General features: G+C 44.7%; 1 protein-coding gene across 2 annotated transcripts in view; it reads right to left on the reverse strand.

The window, feature by feature from the left end:
- Positions 1-17,954, reverse strand: part of GABRG2 (gamma-aminobutyric acid type A receptor subunit gamma2) — a 234,322-nt gene that overhangs the window by 78,108 nt on the left and 138,260 nt on the right. For both annotated transcript variants that reach the window (XM_063928752.1, XM_063928753.1), the window contains exon 4: positions 13,990-14,210. In XM_063928752.1, coding sequence (XP_063784822.1) covers positions 13,990-14,210 — 221 coding nt within the window. The remainder of the gene's footprint in view (positions 1-13,989; positions 14,211-17,954) is intronic.

The raw sequence follows: 17,954 nt of genomic DNA on the forward strand, positions 1-17,954 counted from the left end.
ACTGGCTTTATTCTACCTAAGTTGCCCTCCCTCCAGTGTGTACTCCGAAAGAGTGTTTAGTGCAGCCGCTCACCTTGTCAGCAATCGGCGTACGAGGTTACTTCCAGAAAATGTGGAGAAGATGATGTTCATCAAAATGAATTATAATCAATTCCTCCGTGGAGACATTCACCAGCAGCAATTGCCTCCACAAAGTACACAGGGACCTGAGATGGTGGATTCCAGTGGGGACGAATTAATAATCTGTGAGGAGGGGGATGTACACAGTGAATGGGGTGAGGAATTGGAGGATGATGATGAGGTGGACATCTTGCCTCTATAGAGCCAGTTTGTGCAAGGAGAGATTGATTGCTTCTTTTTTTGGTGGGGGCCCAAACCAACCAATCATTTCAGTCACAGTCGTGTGGCAGACCCTGTCGCTGAAATGATGGGTTCGTTAAAGTGTACATGTCCTGTTTATACAACATAAGGGTGGGTGGGAGGGCCCAAAGACAATTCCATCTTGCACCTCTTTTTTCTTTCATTTTTCTTTGCATCATGTGCTGTTTGGGGACTATTCTTTAAATCTGCCATCCTGTCTGACACTGCAGTGCCACTCCTAGATGGGCCAGGTGTTTGTGTCGGCCACTTGTGTCGCTTAGCTTAGTCACACAGTGACCTTGGTGCGCCTCTTTTTTTATTTGCATCATGTGCTGTTGGGGGACAATTTTTTTGAAGTACCATCCTGCCTGACACTGCAGTGCCACTCCTAGATGGGCCAGGTGTTTGTGTCGGCCACTTGTGTCGCTTAGCTTAGTCACACAGCGACCTTGGTGCGCCTCTTTTTTTCTTTGCATCATGTGCTGTTTGGGGACAATTTTTTTGAAGTGCCATCCTGCCTGACACTGCAGTGCCACTCCTAGATGGGCCAGGTGTTTGTGTCGGCCACTTGTGTCGCTTAGCTAAGTCACACAGCGACCTTGGTGCGCCTCTTTTTTTCTTTGCATCATGTGCTGTTTGGGGACTATTTTTTTGAAGTGCCATCCTGCCTGACACTGCAGTGCCACTCCTAGATGGGCCAGGTGTTTGTGTCGGCCACTAGTGTCGCTTAGCTTAGTCACACAGCGACCTTGGTGCGCCTCTTTTTTTCTTTGCATCATGTGCTGTTTGGGGACAATTTTTTTGAAGTGCCATCCTGCCTGACACTGCAGTGCCACTCCTAGATGGGCCAGGTGTTTGTGTCGGCCACTTGTGTCGCTTAGCTAAGTCACACAGCGACCTTGGTGCGCCTCTTTTTTTCTTTGCATCATGTGCTGTTTGGGGACTATTTTTTTGAAGTGCCATCCTGCCTGACACTGCAGTGCCACTCCTAGATGGGCCAGGTGTTTGTGTCGGCCACTTGTGTCGCTTAGCTTAGCCATCCAGCGACCTCGGTGCAAATTTTAGGACTACAAATAATATTGTGAGGTGTGAGGTGTTCAGAATAGACTGGAAATGAGTGGAAATTATGGTTATTGAGGTTAATAAAACTATGGGATCAAAATGACCCCCAAATTCTATGATTTAAGCTGTTTTTTAGGTTTTTTTTTGTAAAAAACACCCGAATCCAAAACACACCCGAATCCGACAAAAAATTTTCGGTGAGGTTTTGCCAAAACGCGTCCGAATACAAAACACGGCAGTGGAACCGAATCCAAAACCAAAACACAAAACCCGAAAAATGTCCAGTGCACATCACTACTTAAAATCCCTTAGAACAAAGTATATTTTTTCACAAAAGTGCCATAGTGAGGATTTGCTGAGTCTGGCGAGTGTCCAACTTCAATTGCATGCTTTCATTTATTTACCTGCTTTTCATCCATATAAATTATTAGGAAAACTAACTTTTTACTACTGTAATTTGCTTTTACACTAAAGCACAGGATCAGTGGCGTCACAACCACCTAGGGGTGTCACCAAAGTGTCGGCTCCTGCTCAGTGACAGGAGCTGGGTACTGCACTGTAACATTACGTGCAGTGCCCGACTTCTGTCACTGTGAAGAAGCCGACACTGCAGTCTCCGGGGTCAGCCAGCACCTCCCGCACCCCCTTAGTCACGGAAACGGGGGTCGGGAAGCGAAGCCACGCCCATGTGCAGCGCAAGCACACCCCCATATCGCAAAGCCACACCCCTTCCGACGGCACCCGCGAAGCCACGCCCCTTTTTGACCAGGAGCCGCACCGGGTGTCAAACATGTAAGTGACGCCTCTGCACAGGATACAACCTAAATCTTCTTCTTCGTCTTCTTCTTCTTCTTCTTTATCTTCTTCATCTTCTTCTTCATCATCCTCTTCATCTTCTTATTATTAAATGCAATAATACTAATAATCATATTTACATGTAAATTGCTCATAATGACACATTTTCTAATGCATTCATGTCACTATTTTTTTATTTCGAACTTTAACTCTTTTGTATCCACAATACAAAGGACACGGGTATAATTTGCTAGGTGACTAATATTACAATGATTTTTTTTTAATTCTGCAATGTACCCTATTGCTATTTCTGTAAGGATGACTCATTTTTATGCAGAGTTTAAAATAGAGCTTTGAAGGTTAGTGCATATGTATAGCTATAAAGAGACAGGAGACACTTTTCCTATTACTCATTGTAACGCCAAATTAAGTAAAGTAACACAAACAGCATAAAGGATATAAATACAGTATGCAAACTGACAGACATTGAGGCTGATGCAGAGGGCTAGACCTACACCAGTTTAAGTATCATAACTTAAGTAAGCTCCTTGAGTCCTATTGGAATAAGAATATAAAAAATGATTATACTAATTATTAAGAAAAATTGCTTCATTAATATAGATAATTGCACAGAAAAGTGATCACCTGCATATTTGTGTGACTGGAGATTACAACTGTTTGTAACTAGAAAGATGGACCGGTAAGACAGAGGTGGACCATGATCTGCAGTATGGAGGTGTTTGCACAATTATGAACAGATGCAGACATACAGTATACACCTTTACATGTAATAGCCCACTGATGCAGGGTACAACTTACTCTCTTGTTGGATACAGTAGTGGACGTTTCTGTATGAGATATGCTTTGAACGAGTGTGACACAGAAGCCCAGTGGTCGGGATGCCAGTAGTCACATGACCAACACCGGTATCACAACAATTAGAATGCCGACAAGGGACGTGGTAATTTGCTTAGCCCTGGGGTAGTGGCTAGGGCTACAAAAGTGTGGGTGGCAGCTAGGGCTAAGTCACAGGAGGTGGCGGCTAGGGTGGGTGGTGAATACGGCTAACCACATTCTAGTGCCTAAACCAAACCTCTTCCCAAGACCCTAACCCTGACCGCTCCCACGATACTTACCTTCGGGATGTTGCCAGTCAGCATTTCGGCGACGGGATTCCAGCGTCAGTCACATGACCACAGGCATCCCGACCGCCAGGATGCTGATTGCATTCCCTTTGAACTACATTACTGAGGAGACTCTAGTTGGGTAGAGAAAAAGGAAAGAGGGAGCTAGTGCACATGTGTTCAAGAAGGGCGGATCGGAGGATCGTGATATACAGTGAAGAGTTGAGATGTCATTAAGAGAAAAATTCAGATTTGTAGTTATCAAGCATGAGAGAAAATTAGAGACACTAAGAAGACATAAGCAATGGAAAAAGAGACAAAACTGTGGATAGAACAAGATAGAAAAACACCATCCCATCGCTAGGCACCCATGCCCAATGCTGTTGTGCGACGCACTGGCGCATTGCAGTGCATACACATGCGCAGTTCAGACCTGACGCCCACTGTGCGAAAACGCACAGCAGCAATCACGTCTGAATTACCCCCTATATTAGTACTAAACCTGCAATATAGGAGCAGTCAGTGGATATTTAAAGATATCGGCCCTCATTCCGAGTTGTTCGCTCGCAAGGCGATTTTAGCAGTATTGCACACGCTAAGCCGCCACCTACTGGGAGTGAATCTTAGCTTCTTAAAATTGCGAACGATGTATTCGCAATATTGCGATTACACACCTCGTAGCAGTTTCAGAGTAGCTTCAGACTTACTCGGCATCTGCGATCAGTTCAGTGCTTGCCGTTCCTGGTTTGACGTCACAAACACACCCAGCGTTCGCCCAGACACTCCTCCGTTTCTCCAGCCACTCCCGCGTTTTTTCCGGAAACGGTAGCGTTTTTATCCACACGCCCATAAAACGCCGTGTTTCCGCCCAGTAACACCCATTTCCTGTCAATCACACTACGATCGCCGGAGCGAAGAAAAAGCCGTGAGTAAAAATCCTATCTTCATAGCAAATTTACTTGGCGCAGTCGCAGTGCGGACATTGCGCATGCGCACTAAGCGGAAAATCGCTGCGATGCGATGAAATTTACCGAGTGAACAACTCGGAATGAGGGCCATCACTACAGGTCGATTAATGTATTTATTTAAGGAATACTGTATATAGAGAGAGCTAATGGAAGTCTAAATATTCTCTGCTGGACACTAAGCATTCAGACCCCATTATTTATAAAATGGTTATTAGAAAATGGAAAGGTTGCACCCTTTCATAGATAACTTTACATGTTATTTGATTCAATAATGTTTTCCAGAAAGGGATGCATCATGCAGTGTATAACATTGATGAGAAATGAAAATGAATACATTTTAGTGAGTTAGAATATCAGAAAGTGATGATCTTTGACATTACAGTGGTAAAGAAGAGCTGGGTGAAAATATAGAGAAAGAGTGTTTTGTGAAATTATGTGGTTGCATCGTGGTGTCACAATGCAACTGTGTCATTCCGTGAAACTCCCCACCTGGAGTGGAATACTATGGCAGGAGGAGGGGAAGCAGCAGGGGCGTTTTAAGAGAGGAGGAGGCACGGGTGCAGCCTCCTCCGTTCGGGCCCCCTCTTCTCTGCTGGCAGCGCTGAGAGTCTGAGCACTAGAGCGCTCAGACTCTACTGTGCATGTGCAGATCTCCAGGAAAATGGCACGGCGGCCATTTTCCCAGAGATTTCTCAACTGCGCATGCGCAGAACTCCGTGAAAATGGCCGCTGGGCCATTTCCACAGAGTTTGAACACCGTTGACATCGCCGTGGGACTCCGGAGGGGTGAGTATTCAGAAAATGGGTGCAGTGTGTGCAGTGGGGGCCCCCTCTGGACTCAGGGGCCCATGTGCACCGCACACACTGCACCCATTATAGAAACACCAGTGGGTAGTAGTTAATAGCAGTGCTGCAATGATGAGCATGACACTCAGAGCATAAAAGCCCCTGGCAACGAGCATAACACACCCCTGGCAACAAGCGTTACACACCTCTGGCAACTAACATGATGCCCAGAGCATAAAAAGCCCTGGCAAAAAGCATTACACTCCCCTGGCAACGAGTATGACACCTTGAGCATAAAACCCCCTGGCAACGAGCATTGCAAACCCCTGGCAACAAGCATGACACCCAGAGCATGAAACCCCTGGCAACGAGCATGACACCCAGTGCATAAAAACCCTTGGCAATGAGCATTACACACCCCTGGCAACAAACATGACACCCAGAGCATGAAACCCCTGGCAATAAGCATGACACCCAGTGCATGAAACCCCTGGCAACAAGCATGACACCCAGTGCATGAAACCCAAGTAGGTAATTTAAATGTAATTAACAGCCTTACTCTGGGGCATAATGTATGTATCACGGGCATTGCAGTGTGCGGCATAACATAGAGCAGGGGGCATAATATGATGTAAGGGGCATTACTATGTGGGGCTTAATATATTGGAATTTATTAAGTGAGGCCATGCCTTCGCCATGTGCAAAATCGTTTTTTTATGTCTAGGGGGGGGGGGGGGGGGGCACATTTTAGAATGTTTCTGGGGGGGTGCATATTTTTACTGTTCGCACTGGGAGTCAAATTGTCTAGAAACAGAAGTGAGTGAATTTTTATTAACAAACACAGGGCAGTATATAAATGATTTTGACAGGACAAAATGTTAACTGACAGCATTGAAATTGAGTTTTGTCTAATTTAATTCTTAGTACATAAAATGCCATAATTAATGTAAAATAATAATTGCTCCGTGGCTATAGGCCTACACAGTATAGGTTGGGTATCCGTTATTGGGACACTTGAAAACCGAAATATTCAGAAACCTGGAATATTTTGCCCCTGTAGTGACATCATGATGTAGCCGGCGTCATGACGTCACCGGAGTCCACGGCCAATCTAAGGCAGGTGGAGCAGTGGCTTTGCAGCCATTCCCTCACCGTCACTACTGCCAGGACCCGCTGCGAACACGATGGACCCCCCCTGCTGATGTGCTGTACCAGCCACGGACCGCCCCACCGATGCACCAGACCCACCAGTCATCCAGAAAAATCCCATATCCGGAATGCTCCTGGTCCCGAACATTCTGGATATGGGATACTCGACCTGTATATACTTTATGACCTTGAAAAAAGGTCCTAAGATACATACGAAATGCTGCTGTTTGTTACTCAACACTTGTCACTTCATCTCTGGATTGCAATTGCTTTTCGTGCATGTATCACTCCACTTCCCCTGGAACATGGAGCGCCTGTTAGAATAAGTGCCCACCTCTCTGCAAGCATTTTCTGTTTAAAGTTACAGTATATTATAATCTAGAAATGCTTACCCCATATAAATTAGGTGACGGTACTCACCTAATGCTACAGCTAGATCAAAGACTTTCAGATGTGTCTTGATCAGCGTGATCTTACTAAAGTGTCTCAGTAAACATGGCTCATTTGCCAAGAATAACGTGCCCGCGAACATCCACGGATACGTGTGTATGCATCCCTTTCCATAGAGAAGCATTGAGTGTACACCCGCTGCGACTAAGACAGGATGCACATAATCACTGCCATGATGCATATGCATGTGGCAGGTGATTATGTGTAGGATCAAGCCGGACACATCTGTATAGTAGCTTCCACACTCTGGATAAGGATAAGTGTGCAAATACTTATTTTATTCATTTCTGATATGATTTCACTGAATTCTGTCTGTATTAGAACTACACTGTGTAGACAAAAGTGATTGGTCAATGACAGCAAATACATCAATGAGATTTTATTGACGTCAGTACATTGTAGGTCCACCACGTGCAATGATTACTGTAGACACCCACAAGTTCCTGGACAACAGCACGCGGTATGTTTTGCCATTCACTGTGACACTGAAGAAGGTTGAGTCGGCCCAGAACTCATCTGTTGCTCCAATTCATCCCAGAGGTTCTCAGTGGGGTTAAGGTTTGGACTCTGAGCTGGCCAGTCCACCTGGGTTTCCGAAATTTCTGTATCCCAGTCCAGCATCGCCATTGAAACATGTCGTCATGCAGTTTACAATGATCCCCTTTTCAAACCCGATTAGCTCCTTCCGGCAAGCCATTCGTTAGCAAGTGTTCTATTCAGTGAACCTCTAACCATGTTATACTTTCACAAATACATGTCTGCTGCAGTAGCACACCATTTCGCATGCGTGTGTGTGGGGGTGGGGGGGAGTTGTCCAATCACTTTTGTCTACATAGTATAACTAGAATTAAAAATGAGATACAGAAAGTGCTGCCTTCAGTTCCTTCTCTATGAAATGTTGTGGAATGTATAGGCTACAATAGCAAACACCATCTAAAGATGTCTCTGTATCTGCTGAGGACACTAATAATTAGATATGAGTACAGTTGTTTAGTTTTGACTTGGTAACATTCATACTTAAAAACATCATCCTATTGGCTATCTGGATCTCACCTGTTTCGGAAAGCCAATAAGATGATGTTTTCAGATCCAAACTTGAGCTAAGTTTGCTAAAGGAAACTTTTCAAAACCCAACCGCTCATCTCTACTAGTAAGACATATGAGGGATCCACAAGTGATGCGGAAATCCTCTGAAAACTGTACTTTTCAGAGGATTTACCACAATTATACTTTTGAAACATCTCGCCCAGCAGTTTGCGTGTAGTCATCTCCCGACTGCAGTAACAGACATCAATGATGATGACTTCTTATGAATGTGGACAAATTGGACACTGATCTTACTGTTCCTATTGAGGTAAGCTCATTTGTTGCTTAAGGGATTAAAATCAATTCCAATGAAAATATATCAATAATAGGTCAATTAATGTCATATTAATTCACATATGTACAATATGTTCAATCAAAATGAAACTTTTTCAATTTACTTTAAAATATCTAACAATGGGGGTCATTCTGAGTTGATCGCTCGCTGGCTACTTTTAGCAGCCGTGCAAACGCATTGTCGCCGCCCACAGGGGAGTGTATTTTCTCTTTGCAGAAGTGCGAACGCTTATGCAGCAGAGCGCCTGCAAAATCATTTTGTGCAAGACCAGCCCTGTAGTTACTCTCCGTGTGCGTTGATTCTAACGACGGAAGGACGGCTTTTGACGTCACACACCCACCCAGCGAACGACCAGCCACGCCTGTGTTTTTTCTGCCACGCCTGTGTTTTTATAAGCACTCCCTGAAAACGGTCAGTTGACACCCAGAAACGCCCACTTCATGTCAATCTTCCTGCGTTGCAAACCCACGATGCTCATTGTACCCGTATGACGCGCCTGTGCATTGCGGTGCATATGCATGCGCAGAAGTTCTGTTTTTTAGCCTGACGCTGCACTGCGAACAACGGCAGCTAGCGATCACGGAATGACCCCCAATATGTTATACCATGAATTTTATTAAGGCAGCAATATTGTAGAAACATGCATTACCTAGCCTTAACTGTGTATTTTCCTCAAATTGTTGAGGTCATATCTTGTCCAACAGTAAAAATATAGTCTGTGCTCTACTGGGGTATAGATCTGTTGATAAGGTTCTATGCATTTGTAAGCTTCCAGCAAACTGCTGTTAATTTAATGAGAGAAAAAAAAAGAAATTTCCACCATTTTTATTTATGTTTATTTGGATTGCCTATGGATTTCTTTGGATGTTCTTTTGCTTTTATTGATTTAGGTAATAAAGCAGTTTCTTTCAATTTTATTACACCATTGGTATTTCTGATTAAAATCTGCACTATACTTTCACAGAGTAGACAAGCGGGGTCATTCCGAGTTGTTCGCTCGTTGCCAATTTTCGCTATACTGCGATTAGTCGCTTACTGCGCATGCGCAAGGTTCGCAGAGCGCATGCGCTTAGTTATTTTACACAAAAGTTAGGTATTTTACTCACGGCATAACGAAGCTTTTCCATCGCTCTGCTGATCGTAGTGTGATTGACAGGAAGTGGGTGTTTCTGGGCGGAAACTGGCCGTTTTATGGGAGTGTGCGGAAAAACACAGGCGTTCTACGTGAAAACGCAGGAGTGGCTGGAGAAACGGGGGAGTGGCTGGGCAAACGCTGGGTGTGTTTGTGACGTCAAACCAGGAACGAAAAGGACTGAGCTGGTCGCAATGGCAGAGTAAGTCTGGAGCTACTCAGAAACTGCGGGGTAATCGTTACGAGAAAATTAGCGAAGCTTTCGTTCGCAATTCTGCTATGCTAAGATACACTCCCAGTAGGCAGCGGCTTAGCGTGTGCAATGCTGCTAAAAGCAGCTAGCGTGCGAACAACTCGGAATCACCCCCAATGAGCCTAACTCTGAGTTGGGGATAAAGCAAAAAAGAGCAAATAACTTTGCACCTGGCCAGACCAATTTGCATTGCAAGGTTTAAAAATACATTTACTTTTTTTGCATGCAGAGCAGAGGCATAACTGTGGGAGGCAACAGAGTCATCTGCCACCGGGTTCCTGCTCTGAAGGGGGGCACCTCTCCTCCTATTCCGTGACACCATTCAATTAAGTTAATTGATAGCTGTCTCTTCCATGGCCGACTCCCCAACTGGCTCCTGCACCTTACAAGTCACACCCATTTTTATTATAGATAAATTTTAGAAGTGTCATACCCAAGGTTAGAGCCCACGACCTACTACACTGGAAGCAGACACCTTACTGATGGAGCTATTTGCTCCTGTATAAGAAACATGAGAATTCTAACTATATAAAGTTACGTCTCTGACAATTACAAGCAGGGCAGCCATCAAGGGGGTGATGGGGGCACAACTGTCCCGGGCCCCGCCACTCTCACAGCGAGTGGAGGGCTTGGGCCGCATGCTGCCCGCCAGCAACGGATTGGGACGGACTTTCACTGGGTAGGACCCCTCCTGTGTTAGCAGCCACGGTCCGTTCTCAGAAAGTGACATCACCTCAGCCGCACTTTACGTGGCTGAGCTGTGCGCCTTTGAGGCCATGTGTGTTAGCGGCAACGGATGTGAGGTCTGGCCGGGTAAGTAAGTGACTGTTCCGCAGGGCGCAGCGCGTATTCCGCAGGGCGCAGCGCGTATCTCACGGCCCAGTCCCTTACCTTCCCAGTTCAGTTACGACTGATAGCTCTGCAGGACAGCCGGGCCAATAGCCGTTCCTCTCTCCCAGCTGGCCTGACAACAGCTGCAGCCAATCAGCCACCACCAATTACAGCTCCCTCACTTTTTGATGGCTGACTGTCCTCCCGACTCCTGGATGTTATTACACCTCACTCAGTCACCCTGTTGGGTGTCGTTTAGGATCCTGTGCTGTGTTCCAGGTACCAGCAGTTTATCTGTGCATTTTTGCATTATCTGTAAATAATGTGCGGGCAGCAAAGAATTAATGTGCCCTGGCCGGGGGCTGCTGGCATGTATGTTAGACCCCTTTATGCCTGGGGCACAGTGGGCGGTGAGTTACTCCTGGGACTGGGCTGCAATTGTATATGTGTAGTGGTTGTATCGGATGCTGGAGCCACCAAATATATATGCATTTACATGTGTGTGTGTACGTATATGTATAATTATGTGTGTGTATATGTGTGTATATGTATATGTGTGGATATATGTATATATGTGTGTGTATATGTATAAAACACCGCCCCCTCCAAAGACCCAACCTCCATTTAGGGTTGCTCCCAGAAATTTCCCAGGCTGGTTTTCCATCCCAGTCCGCCCCTGAAGCCCACTGCCCGCTCCTGCCTGCCACTGCCCACTACTGATTGAAAATGTGTCCCCCCCTCATTTTAGGAGGAAGATTTTCAAAGGGTTTCTATTTTTATTTTACATTTTTTTAGGGGGAGCCCGCCTATTTTTTCAGTCCCGGGCCCCATTATTTCTGATGGCAGCCCTGAATGCAAGTAACTTCTTATAGTTAGAATTCTCATGCTTCCTATGCACGAGCAAATATATATATATATATATATATATATATTATATATATAAATTTTAGAACACTACACACACACACACACACACACACACACACACTATATATATATGTATATATATATATATATATATATATATATATATACACAAACAGAAATCCAGCACCCACCAAAGTAAGCTCGCTTATCCTCAACAATTCAATAAATAAATTATGGGGGTTTAGTTAGTGGCTTGGCCAATGCACGGAAGCCTGCAAACCTATCGCCAAGGTACCCCACCTTCAAGCAGGTCCTACACTATCAGAGTCTTAAAACCTGACTACTTCACTGCTGTTACACACATCATCTGCCTGCTAGATTTAAGGTGCACCTGCCACACACTTTATGGCTTTTAAAGGTACACTAGTCACCTTACATTGGCTTAGATAGATTGCTAAGGAACAGCTGAGACAGGTTCAGGATAATAGAGTCCATACATGAGAAAGCTAGTGGCCACGGTTAATAAGAGTTAACCATAGATTAACCCCGTCATATACACAAATAGAAAACCACAGCACTCTCCACCCCAGAAGCGGGGTACAGCAATGAACTAACCACTCAAAGGGTGGTATATATATATATATATATATACAGTATATACATACATACATATATTTATCTAAATATAGGGTGTGGGGCATAAATACTTATCTTGCCCCCGGGCAACTGGGACGAACTTACGCCACTGATGCAGAGTAAATACTGGCTGCTTCTACATGTAGCCAACAATTGCTGGTCAGCTTTATTTTTGTACTGCAATTTAAAATTTTAAATCTGCCACATGTGTTGTGCAACATAGTTTTGCCAAGGTGTAAAGTTACAGTACTTGCTCTTTTTTACTTTACTTCCACCTCAGAATTGGGACCAGTATGTATTATGAATGTGATGAATAAATACCCCTAAAAATCATCATCAAATCACCCCCCCCCCCCCAAATCTATGTATCCTTTATCTGAGGATTCTTTAATTGTTTCTTGCACCCATTTTGTAGGCGTGCCAATGGCATGGTCTGTGTCGGCAGCTAAAGACTTCTGGAGAGTGTGCGTCTGCTTAATTAGTGCACTAAACTGTTTTTTTCCAATAGCAATTTGCACATTTCCGATAGAGGAATCATTTTATCTTAGAAGTGGATTCATCTAGTTGCATTTTTATGTGCTATACATTTTCTCTGAGAAGCATGAAGTTTTCTGACTAAGACATGTGCACAAATGGCACAAAGGGGGAGATGTATGAAGTAGTGAAAAGAGTGGAGAAATTAGCCAGTAGAGACTTTGCCCATGGCAACCAATCAGCTGCTACGTATAATTTGATAGAATACACTTGATAGATGGTTCCTCATAGCTGATTGGTTGCCATGGGCAACTTCTCCACTGGCTCACTTCTCCACACTTGTCACTGCTTCATACATTTACCCCAAAATCGCTAAATGCGTCCATTTCTTCATTTAAATAGGAATTATCCCTATATCTTTAAGTAAGGAGCCATTATCATGTGGCTCCTTGCTGGTTGATCATAGACCCAGATTGGGGTAATGGAGGTGTGGGGTGTGGTGCCTCTGAACTGGCTGAGCTGGATGGCTATGGTGTGGCATACCTTTACATTCTATTAACACTTATCACTTACTAATTTCTTTAACACTATTTCTCCACTTTAATTACTTCTCTATTTGTATCACTTTCTCTATAGCTTTGGCTTCCTAACACTAATTTATTAACACTATAGTTTTTTCACTGGTATGCTGCACTGGGATTTCTGGCTTATGCTGATTTTTTGGGGCGCCACACCCTGCACCTAGATATAGCACTAGGGACCCCAAATATACAGAGAGGCCTTGACGTAGCTTTGGGGCTTATTCATACATTTGCGCAAATATATGTAACTGAGATCTCTGAATTCCAAAATTGTGTGGGATTTAAATCTGGTTACTGTTATCATTCAGGGTGCTGGGGGAAACAAAATATCCCTATATGTTTGACTGGCTCTTAACCACTTAATTGGTTAACATTTTTTCCAAAAAACACCCAGACATTATCACTTTTTATGATTGAACTAGGTTAAGAACATCTATTTAAAAACTTATCCAACATGATCTTATAAAAATAAAATATATATTTTTTTAAGTACATAACATCATTATTGTTTTTTTTTCTTTAAAGTATCGATTGCAGTTACATCAGGCCATCGATGATTGGAGCATCATGACCTTGCAGCTTTACATTTCTCCAGTGGTTGCTCCTCTCTGCAGCCAGTGGGTAGTCATTTGCTGGCTGAGGGTGGCTTTATTTACATTTCCCCACAGATGCTGGATGGGAGGTGCCACTAGGCTGCCCAATCAGGAGTGATCGACAGCACAGCAGGCACTGGGTGGAAACAAGGATGCAGGGGGGTCAGGAGGTCCCTCTGTGATTGGCAGCTGCTGGAAGATTAACTTCCGGCAGCCGCCCAGTGTGCGTTTCTGACTTGTTGCATCAGGAGCAACATTTCAGGGAAAGCCCAACCTTGCATGGTTGTATCTGATGTGACCACACCAGGCAAGTAGTTAAGGGATTTTGCAAACTGTGCTGCTCAGTACTGAGGCAGATATAGCATGGTCTAAGGTTTTTCTTGTTTGTTAAGATTTACACATTATTAAAGCTATTATGTGAAAAATTAGTTACAATCTAAAAAGCAACAAGTCCACTAAAAACATTAAGACCTTCTCATGCAACATAAATGTAAAACTCTGCTGGGAACAAAACTGGTACAAATATTTAAAGGTAATACTAACATACCTAAGTGTATAAAGTACCCTTCCATCATTCCATATCCTTAGCATCCGGTTTGGGGTTGTTATCCAGTGAGCATCTGCTTTCTTGGAGTTGCGGAAAAATGTGTCTGGTATCCAGATCTTACCGACCATATTACTGTTCAACCGAAGCACTTTTATCGTGCTGTTAAACTTCAGACGTCTGTCGTACCAGGTTTGTGCAAAAAATATATCAATGGTATATTCCTGTAACAATAAAAACTTAAGTGAAACATAGTAACATAGTAACATAGTATCTAAGGTTGAAAAAAGACAATATGTCCATCGAGTTCAACCTACAGTATTTGTGGTCTCCTATGCAGGATTAGAAGACTGAAGACCAAACTATTAAACTGTCTTACATCTACCCCATACTGTATATTCCCAGATGACTTGAGAACACCCTTTGACATGTTACCCCGTTTAAGAATGAAAAAGATGGGTGTAGTATGGTATGTCGGTGGCCGGGCTCCCGGCGGCCAGCATACCGGCGTCGGAATGCCGGCCGCCGGCATACCGACTGCTGGGTGAGCGCAAATGAGCCCCTTGCGTGCTCACTGCGCTCGCCACACTGCGGGCATGGTGGCGCGCTACGTGCGCCACGCTATCTATTCTCCCTCCAGGGGGGGTCGTGGACCCCCAAGAGGGAGAAAAGGTGTCGGTATGCCGGGTGTCGGGATTACTTCGCCTGTATACTGTGCGCTGGGATCCCGACAGCCGGCAAACTGAAGACCACCCAAAAAGATTGGTGCATTCCTTGATACTCACATTATTCCTTTAACACAGCTGCCTGGGACTGCTGAAGTATAAGTGAGCTGGAAGTCTGGTAATGGAACAGTCCTAAAGAATCATCACCAGCTTCACTGTTATATGTGGGATTTAAACAATATAAATATAGTACTATCTTTCTTTACTTAATAGAATCTGAAAGATTATCAGTGCAGATGTCAGATGAGAACTATTTACAAGTCTGGATACACTGACTATTCATATTTTATCTATTCACAAGCTACATCATGCAGGCAAGACAGATTATTAATACTTACACAGATGTGTACTCATGCCAAACAGCCCCTCTCAATAAGCCAGGACTTGGGCAACTCAACTGTGCCAAGCATCTTTCTTACTCAAACTGTGCATCTTATTTGCATAAATAAAGCAACTGACAGCAACAAAACTAACTAGCTTTTTTTTTTATTGAAGCATCCAGGGCCGGTTCTGGCGCTCTGTGCGCCCCGGGTGGCAACAGGGGGCGTGGCTTCATAGAGGGGGCGTGGTCATTTATGCCCCCTGTACAGACTGAAATGATGTGCGGTGCGCGATGACGTCATCGCGCACCGCACAGCAAAGGTCCTCTCCACGAAGGGAAACTAGACATGTAGCGTCTAGTTCCCTTCGTGGAGAGGACCTTTGCTGTGCAGTGCGCGATGACGTCATCGCGTACGCATCTAGTTTCCCTTCACAGCGGCAGTGGGGGGGCAGCGGCCAGCGGCAGCCGGGGGCACACAGCAGCAGCGGATCTTGCCCTGGTGCGGCGCCCTCCGGATGGCGCCCTGCGCCCTCCGGAAGGCGGCGCCCCGGGCAAAAGTCCTGCTTGCCCGTGGCAAGATCCGCTACTGGAAGCATCAGTGGATTCTTTGAAAACCATTTATATTACAGATCCATATTTGTCTACTCTCCTGGAATCAGGGCTGCGAAGAGAAATCCTCGGCCCTGGTAGAACTTCCTGGTCCCCCCCACCCCCTGGAGGGGGTGTGATCACAGCATACTGGGGGCATGACCACATCTCTTTGGGGGCATATCTAACACATGAGAAGCACCCACTCTCAGGAGCATGCCCCTGGCTGGGCCCAGGTACTTTTCAGGGGTCGTGGCCTAATCACAGGAGGCATGGTCATGCACCCATAGAACAAAATACAGTGCCTCCCTGGCCACACTCCAGCACAGCACACAGCAGCATGTGCTGGGCTGAGAAGAAAAGCTGCAGCTTCCAGGTGGAGGGTGGGGGGTGTCCTGGGCCCCCACTGGACCCCTCCATCAGACCAGGGCCCAGGTAATAAGTACCCTCTCCCCACCTCTCTCGGCACCACTGCCCTGAATGTCCGGGAGGCTCCCGAAAACTGGGTGGTGCTCCAGCCCTCCCGGAAGAGTGGCCAAATGGCTGGACACCTTTTACCTGAGTCCCCAAAAGTCCCCTGCAACCTCTTGCAGTTGGCGATGCCTGGCGGGGGGTCCGATGGCACGATTCGTGCTGAATCGCATCATCGCGGCCCCATCCCCTCACTCACAATGGCAATGTGTGGCAGGGGCTGGGCCACGATGACGTGATTCCACTGCTACCTTCCATGCCGGCCTCCATTCGGTGTAACTGCCCCATGCCACGCCCCCTCATGCCACGGCTCCACCACCCACTTTGCCGTCCTGGCTGTCTCCTTCAAGATGAGGCAACCAGAATGTTGGCATGTATGTAAAGGTTTTTAGCCAATGCTTTATGATTTGGGTAATCAGGACTTTACTATTGCTTAAAGAGAACCTACAATCCTTTTATCCTGTTTGACTCATGTACTGGTAGTGTAAAGCTCAGGACATAGCTATCCGTAAAAATCTTCTAATATGTCTACCATTAATAATGTCTTGATTGTTCCCAAATTAGAAGTCTATATACTGTAACATGCTCATGTTTATTTTGTGGCATTTGGCCTTTGATCAATGAACCCTTTTGAACTAGTACACTGAGATGGTAGTGGAGATATGAATGGTGAGGTTCTTCTCAGTGCTGTGGAGAATGGTACATGACATGCCTTTTTTGACAAGCCTTTTTTGACGCAATCCTAGACATTGTGACTGGCTCACACCAGGGGAGCCAAACAGCTAGGGAACAAAGGATTTTGAAAGAAACAGATGTAGATTGTAGAACACATGCTTTAGCATTAGTCATAGGAAAACTAGAGGTTTATAAAGGGAAAAAAAAATCACAGTTCTGATCAGTTTTGTGATTATCCACACGTATATTTATAGTCAGTGACGTGGTCTCTACATTATGCACCAAATACAAGTATTTATCATGGAGGAAACTGTGAAATGAAGGATCATCTAAAATAAGGGTTATGTCAAAGCGATGTCTCATATGTGTGTTAATGTATATTGATGGTCTATGTCTCCAAGTTTTTATTTTCTTTGGGACTTCTATCTAGAGATATTTAATATACTATATAATCAGTTTTTAAGAGAATTTGGGAGTGGGAGTCATTTATTTCATACTGTCACCCAGGTTACTCACAGATTTCTGAGCATGACAGCACTCAAGCATTACCAAGTTTTTGAATGGTCTTTCAACAGTTTTTCAGGGTCAGACCATAAAAATAATTCTGATCAGAAGACTGTACCTATTTTCTTGCCATTTCAAGCAGCAGAACATAAGTATATTCTGTATGTTGATCCTTATTTTTACTGTAACATTATTTTTGTCAATATTTTACTATTTCTTTATTAAATCTTAAGTAAATAAGTTGTGTCCTTATGCTCTCAAATATTCACAACAGAATTATTTGTTTGGTAGGCCATGTTAACTGTTGAATGCTAAATTGCAAAGGATTTTACCCTTCAGTAATAACATGCAAATGGTTAGCATTGTAATAGAGATGTCTAATAGATGTCAAGAGTGTACTAAGCATAAACATTTATGAATTAGCCTAGGATTGTATTGACCTGATATAAGTGGATTTAACAGTATACTAAAAATCTAAGCGGTAAGTGGCTTAGTAATACCGCTTTTAGACCAACTGAAGCGGGTCGCAGCCGGGAGCCCTGACACGGGAGCTACCCGGCTGCGACTGGCTTCAGCCCCCATTTACACCGGAGTCACCAGCCCGGCATATTGCCGGGTTGGTGACATTGCCGGTGACGCGACGGGGGCGGCGCTTGGAGATCACATGATCTCCAAGCGTCGCC

Source organism: Pseudophryne corroboree, chromosome 6, assembly GCF_028390025.1.
Source record: "Pseudophryne corroboree isolate aPseCor3 chromosome 6, aPseCor3.hap2, whole genome shotgun sequence".
NCBI classification, from domain to species: domain Eukaryota; kingdom Metazoa; phylum Chordata; class Amphibia; order Anura; family Myobatrachidae; genus Pseudophryne; species Pseudophryne corroboree.